The 12,030-nt window shown below is 39.0% G+C and overlaps 1 protein-coding gene across 3 annotated transcripts in view; it reads right to left on the bottom strand.

The window, feature by feature from the left end:
• Window positions 1-12,030, bottom strand: part of LOC110064381 (uncharacterized) — a 36,735-nt gene that overhangs the window by 14,082 nt on the left and 10,623 nt on the right. For all 3 annotated transcript variants that reach the window (XM_089293670.1, XM_089293668.1, XM_089293669.1), the window contains one exon: window positions 2,082-2,279. In XM_089293670.1, coding sequence (XP_089149796.1) covers window positions 2,082-2,279 — 198 coding nt within the window. The remainder of the gene's footprint in view (window positions 1-2,081; window positions 2,280-12,030) is intronic.

The raw sequence follows: 12,030 nt of genomic DNA on the forward strand, positions 1-12,030 counted from the left end.
CATTTAAATAAGCCCTTTTCCAAATACTATAACGTCTTAAACGGCTAAAAATCACGAGATAAATACATGTTTTTCGACAAACGCGATCGCAGCTTTATGTCACGCACCGCCATAACTCTGAATTTCAAATTGCGCTGATTTCCAAACAAAGGACGCTATTGAGCTGGAAAATTGTAAACAGATATAAAATTAGTACCTCTTATGCCTGATGAGGATGAAACCTTAAGTGGCGTTTGAGTTTTGGATTTGAGAATTTGATGACGTCACGTGCACACACTCTATAAGAACTTTAAAGCCAAGTCTCAACGTGCATTCAGACTATTCGTGCGAAAGAATTTTCAGAATCTTAGCACCCTTTTATGTTAATCATTCGCGCTAAAATCGCCTTCAATGCTATAATTTGCATGATCTGATACATATTTTCCTTGATAATGGAGTCCTGACTATTTCGAAACGTCTGATTTTATCGTTCGTTTTTACCGTTTTCTGTTTAAAGAAATCTTTTTTAATACGAATAATAATAATAATAAAACATAAACATTACGTGAGGACGATAATAATAATAATAATAATAATGATTTAATAACTTATATAGCGTTATTTACATTCAGTGATCAACAACACTTTACAACTTAAAATACTACAATAAAATTCAAATTTGTAAAACTAATCCAGCAAGATATGCTTAAAAACTATACGAAATAAATGATTTTTCAGCTCACATTTAAAAATAGATTATGTCTGAATATCACGTAATTCAGCTGACAATTTATTCTATGAATATAGAGCAGCAACGGAGAAAGATCTATCAAGTGACAAGCATTTTCCCTCTAGGAGGGTCTAACAATAAAAGTTTGATTTGATCTACGATTATATGTAGATCTAGGCATAGTGTTAATTAATTCTATGATATACTTGAGCGTCAATCCATGAATAGCTTTCAATGTTAAAATGAAGATGTTAAAATGAACACCATGTTGTACTCGTAACCAATGAAGTTCATAAAGCGTGGGAGTAATATGATATGCGAGTACTTTCTTAAGCTCAATACAAGTCTAGCCGCAGCATTCTGCTCGAGTTGCAATTTAACTATTTGCGACTTAGGCAGGCCATACAAAAGGCCATTACAATAATCTAAAGGGCTAGTGATAAAGCATGAATAAGCGTTAATAACGAATTGCGAGATAAATACTTCTTAATCCTTCTAGTAGGTGATAAAACTCGGCATAACAGATTTTAGTTACATGCGTTGACATTGGCAACTTATACTATCAAACCATGCACCAAGATTTCTAACACATGAACTAGAATAAATATCATATTCACCTACAGAGATATTGTATACATCACTGATTTTACCTAACTGCTGTCTAGTTCCTATTAATATCAACTCAGTTTTATCATCGTTAATCATTAACCTATCTTTAATCATCCAATACCTTAAGTCACTGATACATCTATTCATAGCTCTAATAGCTCCATCCAGACTAGACGTATCATCAGGCTTAAAACTATAACACAATTGCGTATCATCAGCAAAACAGTGCGCGTTAGGAAGTTGTTTCTCCATGATAGCAAATAGATTAAACGCATAAACTACAAATAATAACGATCCAACGCAGGAGTTTTGTCGAACACCGCAGTCCAAGTCAAAATAATTTGAAAAAGTTCCATGCATAGAGACTCGCTAAATTGAGAAAGATAGGAGTAGAACCAATTTAGAGCATTTCCACGTTGACCAACAACATTATGCAGACGATCGAGCAACACATCATGGGTCACTTTCAATAACCCGTTTCAATTTTTCTGAAATTCGTAGAAAACCACTCACTAATTTCTAATTACAGAACGTTCGTTTTGTTTTTTTTTATACGACTACCTTTAAGCAACGTATCTTACACTCACAGTGACAACGTCTTACAGTGACAGCGTCAGTGTGGGAAAGTAGGAAAGCGACTAATTTTACTGCGGTCGCTGTCACTGTAAGACGCGTTGCTGAACGGTTTCCTGTGGACATCAATTAATTGCGTAACCCAGTTTCCAGCGTTTCCTAATCGTACTGATTTCTGAAGAATTCTTACCTGACCTGCCGTCCAGCTAGGCTTATCTACTGAAAGATTCAATGCCGTTCTCACTTGAGTTTTCATCTCATCCAATGTTTGTAGTCCTTTACACGAAATACCAAACGCCTTCATCAATTCACTCATTTCCGATATATCGTCGATTCCTTCCATTTTACTGGCGTCTTCATCCCTTGCTTCTGTTAAAATGGCAAAGGCCTAAAACATGACAGCAAAAGCAATTCATGACTCAAATCAAACGTTTCCTTTAATTGTATTTGCTTCTTTCAGTCTCTCATACGCAGTTAATTCATTTTAATGCTGATATTTGTTTATATTATATCTAACTTGATAATGCATCATCAGAATTTCAAATATGTCATTGTTTCAGCTTTGATAGGAATTATAGACTCACTGCATTCTTATACGTACAAAAACCCCGCAGAAACGGGTTATTTTGGTCGAGCAAAAGATAAATATGGCGGATTGGAAACAAATGCGAATAGATTGGGAGTCTCAGACCCAGGCGCATGGTACCGTCATCCATGATTTTCGAATCCACGATGGCGGGCCACACTTTCCACCCATATCCTTCGATGTCGAGATGAACAACTTGACACAGTGTTTTACGCAACCATGGGAGCGACGGGGTAATGCATGCACTATGACCTGGAGCAACGTGTCCCATTGACAACTGTCGCAACGAGAATCATATGCACAAACAAATATGCAGGCTACTAACTCAATCAAAGGTTTGTTTCAAAAATGTTTTGTCAATTTCTAAGTAGTGGCACTTACAGATAGCCCCGATTGTCAAGGTTCAAAGCTAGCTCCGGATGGTTTTTAAATCCAGCAAACAACTTTGAATAACCTGTTTCAATTCCTCTAACATTCGTGAAAAATCACTACATCTGGGAACAGCAAATTCAGCGCGGCTTCATTGTACCGGGTTATTGGCGCCAAATAATAAATCGTTTACTATAATTCAAGGCATTTTTTGCATAGAATGTTGTTGAAGGAAATTCAGGTTGCTCCTAATCTAATCAGCATTCTAAAAATATTTAACTTAAAAATGTCGGGATTTGAACAGTATTTTTCGTTTCTGCTACTCTATTGCACAGGGACTGCATTGAGGTCGGTGGTTTGTCCCCATCCGCACAAAGACAATGAACTCTTGCCATAAATTGCACGGAAAATCCGAATCTACAATCAGTAATCTAATGGTGACTAGTAGATACTGATATACAGCAAAACTCGATTCGTATTAAACTATGTAGTAGAGCAACTGATTTCAACATTGTCAATGTCACTGTAAGACGCATAGCTAAACGGTTTGCTGTGCCTTAGTTGCAAACCAAACAAACTCCAGCAGGCCTTTTCCACTGACTGATTGTGTTCCGTTTTCACTGGAGTTTTAATGTGATCTAATGTTTGTAATCCTTTACTCGAAATACCATGCGCCGCCAACGCTTGAAACATATCCGGTAGGTTGTCGATTTTCGATGGTTTTCCAATAGTTTTGTGCAAAATTGCAGCACTTGCTTTCCGAGAAAACCTCAAACCGTCCGTTGTATGCGGCCTACTTTAGTTAATTAGTTCCGTGTAAGCAGCTTCTCTAATAACTGCGGTTTAGTTACGAAACCTCGGTAAGCAATAACCGTAGTAAACCTCTCTCGTGAAAACACGGCATAAGTGAGTTTCAGAAAACTGACACTGAGACATACGTCATTTGTATTTGTTTTACATAGCGGTCTCTTATCAGTTAGACTCATTTTGTCCTGAAAAATCTTTGGTGTGAAGACTTTATCAGGAAAACTATGGCAAAAATTTCCTCTACTGAGCTGCAGCTTTCCGGGTGTCCAATCATCAACGGGGCATCCAAATGCCGCATGAAGACCGATTATTTATTTAAGCATATTCAACTTCCAACCACGCGTCGCAGTCGTTTATCCTATTCGTTCTCCTCAAGTTTGCAGTGGAGAGGTTAATTGAAAGTCGCACGATCGAGTGGGAAAGCGGGAGAGGTAAAGTACCTATTTCGTCTTTAACTTAGAGGTGACATGCCATTAAAAGAGTCATAGATTGATCACATGATCAGTTCGAAAGCGATTTATAGCATCTAATTTTGTGGTTGAAGCGGTTTGTTAAGGAAGGTACCACATGAAAGCTCTAGTCGTTCGTAGGAATCGGTCGTGCAAGAATTTTTTACCTCTCATTCGTACACATGACGCTGAGCCGACACTGTGCTTGTGTGACATATATTATTGGTTCCGTTTAATTTGACATCACTATTGAGGTGAAAAAATTGCGAATTTACTAGGAGAAACTTAGCGTTACGGAGCATTACGAATGACTACGATCTGTAACCGCTGACCACACGAAGGGCATTGCAGACTCGTTTTCCCACGTTCTTCGACATGACGTGACATTGTTTGGATAATCAGGTGAGTAGCCGCAATGTTTTCTTAGTTTTTTATCTTTCTTTAACCAGGCACAGCTTTCATCGAATGTGCCAAAGTATTTTTCTCGAAGAATTATGCAGGATTTTGAGCGGTTTCCGTAATTAAGGTTTTGATTCGAAATACGATTGTTACGTACCTTCAAAGCATCCATCGAACAAATAATGCCCATTCTCAAATTGATATTTATTTAACCAATTGACGTCAGTTTTTTATGCGCCTGTCCTCTTATTGATGGAAAATTGCGTCACAGCGTTATCAAAGTGGCTGTGGAACCACGAGCCGTAAGCGAGTGGTTCCGTCAATTTGTTTTTTTGTCAAATGCCGGGGATAAATGAGGGCAAAAGACGCCCTAAACTTGCCGTAAACAAAGATAAGTGGATTTTATTCAAAATGACGCGAACATTGTCAATAGCTTTTCTCGCTTTTTGATTGGATTCTTAAGAAAAGTCCATAAAATCTCATTGGTTAAAAAGTTGACAGATTAAACAAAAAGAGGCATCTGAACCAAGTCCATGATCGAGATCTTTTCGTACGAAAATTCTGGATTCTTTATTATTAAAATACTGATAGATCAGGAATGTAATTTCGGCGCCGTCTGTTCACCATCATTTTGGGACGTTCGCGCAAAAATTTTCCAGTCGATAGATTTTTTAAACTTTTACCGCAGTCAGATAATGATGTTACTTGTGTCAGAAATGCAAACAAAACTGGGGGTAACCGATTGCGTTTCAGAGATATAAAGCGTGTGGAAAACTACCCTTATTTTGAAAAATTGGCGCACGTAATTCAGCATGGTCTAGAGGGGTTGATAGTTAAAAATATCGAAGCTGAGCAGGAGCCATAATCGGGGACGGAGACCGTAAGCGCGCGCCATTTCTAGTATTGGGGCTGTCCCCATGATATGGGACAATTTTTCTATTTTTATAACAAATTGCACCATCGTCTGCGGCACGTGCGCGTACATCCTGGAGGATTTTTGCGGATGTCGCGCGGGGGAAATGGCGTCAGAAATTCCCGAAATTTTTATTATGTTTTTGGCCCACAACTCAACGCGTTTATGTCTGTTGGAATTTTGCTTAAGTATTTTCGTCGTAAGCTGCTCCAGTTTGAGCGAAATAAGAAAGTGTCGAATTTAGGTATGTTCCGCTTTAAGCTTATATCGCTGACCAAGTTGTTGAAGATTAACAGCTTTTCCGTGACACAGCAAAAAACTAGCTGGATATTTAACAATTATTCACCGAAGTGGAGGTAAATATCCATCACTTTCACCGACACTGAGGTGAATAACAATTGTTTTAGTATATACCACACAAGCTGAATAATTAGCGGACCAAAACGTTATTTTATGTGTGACAAGCGGTCGGAAATTTGAAAATCTCTCGCGCCGGCTGCTCGGAGGTGAATAGTACTTGCTAATCACCTCCGAGTTAACTAATCAGATCGCGCGAAAAGCACTATTCACTTGTGTGGTATATACTAAATTTAGATATAGCAGAGTTTCAGGACTTCATAGTTTCCTAGCTCCACTTGCCACACGCTTGCGAGGAATTTGCCAGTCTATCGCGACCGAAAAGTAAAAAAAAAAAATAATAGCTAGTTTGAGTTTCGCCTGAATTGTAAGCAACGCTTGATGTTTCATCAAGGCCCAATAACTTTACGTCCGTAGATACTGCTCAGTTTTTGTGTAAAAATCCAGTAAATTGTCTGTTGTCGATGAATGAGAACGCCCGCCGATACGTGTTTTGTACAGTCAGTAAACATGACCAATTGTACTTCCACCGCACTTTCGTGTGAAAACGTACATCGAACTCAAACAATAACTCTATAGTTTTTAAATATGTTTACGATTGATAAATGTTTGAGGACATATTAAAAGCTAAGCTGAAAATGTGTGAATAAAGCAGAAATAATCAGCAAAGTTACGATGACGCTTTTTTTAATCAACTTAAGGTTATTCCTCAGATTTGCACTGCGCATCCCCTACTGTGCACGATTTTCGCGTCATTAGCGCGCGCTCGTAAGCGCGTGCACATACAAAATGGTGGTTTTTTCTGACCGGCTTGGGTTGCGGGAGACAAATGATCGTTTTTTCTCGGAAACTAGTACGGGCACCTAACGATTTTTTACTTAGTTTGATTGCTGCGATCACCTTCTTTCTATACAGTAAATATAGACCAATTTCTATTGCAGAGTAACAAATTATCACTGAAAATGAGAGCATAGCAAGCACTCGTAAACGATAAGATGTGCCCTCAAAAACACTGCGTGCTTGGAACATATTGAATCCCTGTCGACTAAATATAGGTACCTTTATCATGAAACGTACATCAAATTGTTCCTTAACATTAATGCAGTACATCCATTGTTGTCTTTCTCGCTTAACTTTCCCCCTATTTTTCTGCTCTCGCAAAGCGTAAAGTGTGTGATTCAAATGTAAACGTTTCTAAAAGCAGATAATTTAAGGAATTATGGGGTTTATTGGGGGTCTTCGTGCTCCTAAACGAATATGGGGACCCCCCATTTTTATTTCAAAATTTAAGTTCTCTTGATGTAAGCAGCCAACAGGCAAAATTTGAATGAAAATCTATTGTGCAATTCTTTTTCGGGGGAATGACCTTAAGAATAACGATTTCGATTTTGTTGATCGAGTTATCAAAACTCCTTATCTATTTTCATTTTCGCAGTGTAAAATTTCACTCTGTCGAAGAAACACACATGATGTTAGCAGCCTTTTTGCGTTCGTGAAATTTGTTGCAGCATCTCAGCAAAAACGATAACGAAACAAATCTTTGTCGAGACTTGCTGACAATTGAAAACACCGACTCGGACTTGAAAGTGCACGAGCTGCGCTATGCAAATGAGCTACTTGTGCGCGTCAGACCTTCCTTTCAAAAACTTTTTCAAACTCGCCAAACAAGCAGAAACAATAAGAAACCATCAAAACAGGTTTTGGTTATGATTAAGCTTTGTCTGAGAAACTCACAAATTAACTCGACACCAGAGTAAAGAGTTTTCTTGCTATATTAGGGAGCTTAAGCACGCGCGTTTTTGAGACGCAGACGGCAACCGGAAGAGAAGATTTCGCATGCTAGGACCGTATTGTCTCCCAGATTTTTTATACTACTCATCTCTAATGAAGAAAAGATACTTAGCAATGTGAATATGGTTGTGTGAGGACAACTTAAAAGTGAAAGTAGCTCACTCCGCCTCTCAAAAACGCGCGTGCTTAAGGTGGCTGAACACTGTTTTTGATACCTGTGTTTGATTCACCTTTTTCTCTAAAACCCTTGATCTCTCGGTCGCCAAAAATGGCAGCAAGCAAGTTAACAACACAAACATTGGTTTTTTGATGGTTAAGCTGACGCATGTGCCGTTGCCATGGCAACACGAATAAAAATAAACAGGCCTTTAAAATCGGTTTTGTTTATTTGTAGAAAATCTAGTCATTAGATTTTCTTTGTAATTTGCATGCAACAAGCTTGTAACGATTCTCACAAGTTAACACCATTTTGCTAATAATTTAACAGAGAGATCTTTAATTATCCCTTGTTGAAGGTTCACTGGAATATCTAGAGTTTCCTTTGTTAAAGTTCAATTATTTTCAATACTCCTGTTACTCATTTCCTAAAGTATTTTCGTGCCAAATTTCGTGAAATTCTAATGAGTGGTTCTCGAGAAATAGGCGTACTTCCGAGGGTGCAAATTTTCATTCAATCGCAATTTTTTGACTTACTACGCATGCGCTGCATTTAACTGGGTTCTTTCGGTAACAAAGAAAAAGCTGAGAATTGCTGAGTTCTTTCCATCTTTACCTATTCTAACATATATTTGTGATAAAAGACTAAAGCCATCAATACACTGCGTTAAATTATAGAGAAAAATAGCACAGATAGTGCGGGTGTTGAGTAAATAAAATGATCGCTCTATTGACGGCATGTTTGTTTTTTGCAAACCTTGTGCGCGCGCTGAATTGCATCAGCAAAAGCGCGCGCGAAAACTGTGTTCGGCCACCTTAAGTTCCCTATTCTTAAGTCAGAACAAACGCAAAAGCGTACGCGTAAGCTTACAACTAGCGCGAGCAGATCTTATTATTCAATCCCAGCGCGAGATTGAAGTCTTGTTTTCGACCCTGAAAAACACACCTTTTCCGTTAGCTCAGAGCATAAAACTTCATATAAGCGCCCTGCTTCTTAGTCCCTACCTTATTCCCTCCCATCGCTGTGAAAAAATACGCATGAGAATCTCTCAACTCTCACCATTTGATCACGCAACGTGACAACATCCACGCGGGAGCCCCCGACATGTGCGTGAATCCGCGCGGATATATGACGTCAGGATGGCGCAATTTGTTCTAAAAATAGAAATATTGTCCCATATCATAGACGCGCGCGGAACCCAAGACTTACAGTCTCCGTCCCCGATTATGGCTCCTGAGCTGAGTCAACGGAAGCGAACGATCTCAGTCATATTTTGTAGAAGTGGGTCTGTTGCGTAAATAATTCCAAATGTTACCAACGTTTTCACAAAACTTAACTCTCTAGAGGCATTTGAAAGCGTCGCACAGATAAACGAAAAGCTAAAAAGAACGGAATTTGATGCATTTTGCAAATAACTGAAACTTCTAATCGAATCTAATTTTTCGCCAAACGTAGAAAATCGGTAGAGAAAATGATCCAACGAAAGAAAAATAGGCGTCACCGAACGTCCAAGATTGTTAAATCCAGGCAAAGCTATAGCAATGGCCATCTGCCCTATCATTGTTCATTTTATTACTTAGCGCGCGCTTTCATGCAAGACGTGGCGTGTGAATTTGCGTGCGCAGTAAGGATGCGCAGAAACAATTAGCGCGAACGTCCTTTAGCTTTAACTCCTAAATTTCTGTGAATTTTTTAAGGTTTTTCTAAGCATAGGAAATCTCTAGAATTTCGTAATCGCATAATCGCATATAAGAAGTTTAATTGAAAATATGTGTCGTTTAATAACACCTCAGGCCAAAATTTCTATTGTGACGTCAATATTTGGCCGTTGCTTGTTCAGTAAGCGAGCACGCGAGCTCGATCAAAACTGGTAATTTTGCGGTTTATAAGTGTTTTTCGAGTCATTTTCCACTGCAGAAGCCCCTAAACTGGCATCATAAAGCTAGAATGGTGGGTAAAGGCAAACTTCTGAACGAAACCAGAGGTGAGAGATGACTTGGCGGTAATTGGAACGCCAAAACTATTCGTATGGAAACATGGTGGTTCATGAGTGAAGTTGTCCCTCTGGCCGCTCTGTGGGTGGATTCCAAGACCTACCAAGGCAATTTGGACAGATTTTGACTTACATAGAACGCAATCGGCGTAATATTTTGCCGGTAGAATTGGCTGGCTCGACACTTGTAAAAAACAGAGAGAATAGAGGTAGGTTGTGTTGCATGCCGTTGACATTGCGTATTTCCCAGGCATTCCTTTCGGTCAGGAATAGGAAAATTACAGGTTTGCAAGCATAGCACTAATCCAATGCTAATTGCTCAGTCTGCTGAAGGTTTGATTGAACATTTTCATAGTGAACGGAAAGGAAAAGGCTTGAAGTTTGCTTTGAATGTAAAATTCTGGATTTAGAACTATTTTTTCATAAAACATTTCAAGGCAGAGACGCGTGTTTTTTGTTGGTTTCGAATGTAGTAGAAAACGAGCATTTTCGGATTTGCTGCAGAACAAATAGCCCTATGCAACGAAAATTCAGAGCTCTAGCGAGTTAATTGGCTTCAAACGCTTCACAAATTATCACTTTGCCACAACAAGATATCTTCAGATCTGTGAAAGCTGCAGATTTTCAAAACATTGCTGGTGCCAATCGTACAAATTCGTACGATTGGGAGTTAAAGGGTTAATAGGATAAGATCTCTACCATCTCTAAAGGATATCATTGGTTTTGTGAAAAGCGTTTATGTAGCTCGAGTAATTGACGTTGCCGTCCTCTACGAAAAAGCATTTTGTCTTTGGCGACACGAAGGGACTAGCGAAAGTTTTCCGCGTTCACTGCCGTTGGCATCCTGGCCTTCCCATCCTAGCTTCGAACACGTGTCAAGCATTTAAATTTCAAAACAAATATTTTGCAATAAAACTAAAACTCTGCAACTCTATTTTGTACCATTGTGGTTATTCACTATCCAGTAACCACATGTCCTCTCAGAGGGAATTTGTTTTTAAAACTAGGCCGAATTTGTTTTCGAATACTTTCACGACAGTTGGATAATTTAGCGTCTTTTGCAAAGTTCTTTTCTCAACTCGTTTTTCGCAACATGATACGCGTACCGTTACCCAGCTACCAACCGCGTCATCAAGCGCACGTGCGTTCCCTTCCCACTCTCCCACACATTCGTTTTTAATACGAAAAATACTTACAAACCTTTCCCCCAGCTCGCAGTTTTTCATACGTGTCCAAAGTTGCTCGATCTCTGCACGGAAACAAACTGTCGCAAATTAATGCCTGAAGCTTTTTTCAGATTCCGCCATAACAATTGGGAGCTGGGGAAGTATTTGTATTGACGGGACGCCGTATGGGCAGATTGATTGATTGATAGATCGATCGATCGATCGATCGATTGATTGATTGATTGATTGATTGATTGATTGATTGATTGACTGGTTGATTGAGTAGCGATGGGTTTACCGCTCGGCCCATTGCTTGTTAACGGTTTCTGCGTGCTCCATTCAGGAAATCCTTCAACAGGACGGCTTGCTACCTTTGTTTCACCGGTGGTATGTGGACGACACCCTTAAAAAAGTCTTGATACATAGAGTAACCACTGACCACTTGCTACACACACTCATTCTTCGCCATTCTTCAGAGAAATTTACTATGGATATTAAGCACGACGAGTCGCCCCTCTTTCTCAGTGTGGAAGAACCTTAGATCGAGACCAAAGAATTTATCAAGCCCACCAAGACAGGCCGCCTATTCCTCCTACCTCCAAACGGAGGTAGTTAAAACTAAGTAGCAATTAAGACTATTAAAACCATGCCATACGGGCATACCGATTACCCTCTGAATGGTCACTACGAAGAATGTGGCCGGTTAATTGAGAGAAGTGTTTTGTTAAGTTATATACCCACATCACTTGATTAACACGGCCATCAAAACGCTCATCGACACTAAGGTATCTGACCCACAACCCTATCCATGGTCACAAGAGAAAGCGAACACTATTAGAGTCATGCTTTCAGTAAAATTGAAAAGGCCACTATTTCATTTCGAAGAAAGCTAAGATAAATAAAAAAGTTTCTTTTTGTCTATGCAAGTAAGCTAAGGTCGCTCATGCATAAGTTAAAGTTAATTCCTTATTTACTCTTAATTTCTTAAGAATCATTTATCTGTTTATTTTTGTTTTATTTTCTACCAGGACCTTTCTGAAAATTAATTTTGAGAGAGGATATCATGGTTTATACTATTATCAATGTTTTAATAGCGTCTTGATGTACCCGTAAAAAGTTCAGTAAATTGTTTACTGCAGTCTACAATTTTCC

This window comes from Orbicella faveolata, unplaced genomic scaffold, assembly GCF_042242905.1.
Source record: "Orbicella faveolata isolate gen_17 unplaced genomic scaffold, um_ofav_v1 contig_25, whole genome shotgun sequence".
Taxonomy (NCBI): domain Eukaryota; kingdom Metazoa; phylum Cnidaria; class Anthozoa; order Scleractinia; family Merulinidae; genus Orbicella; species Orbicella faveolata.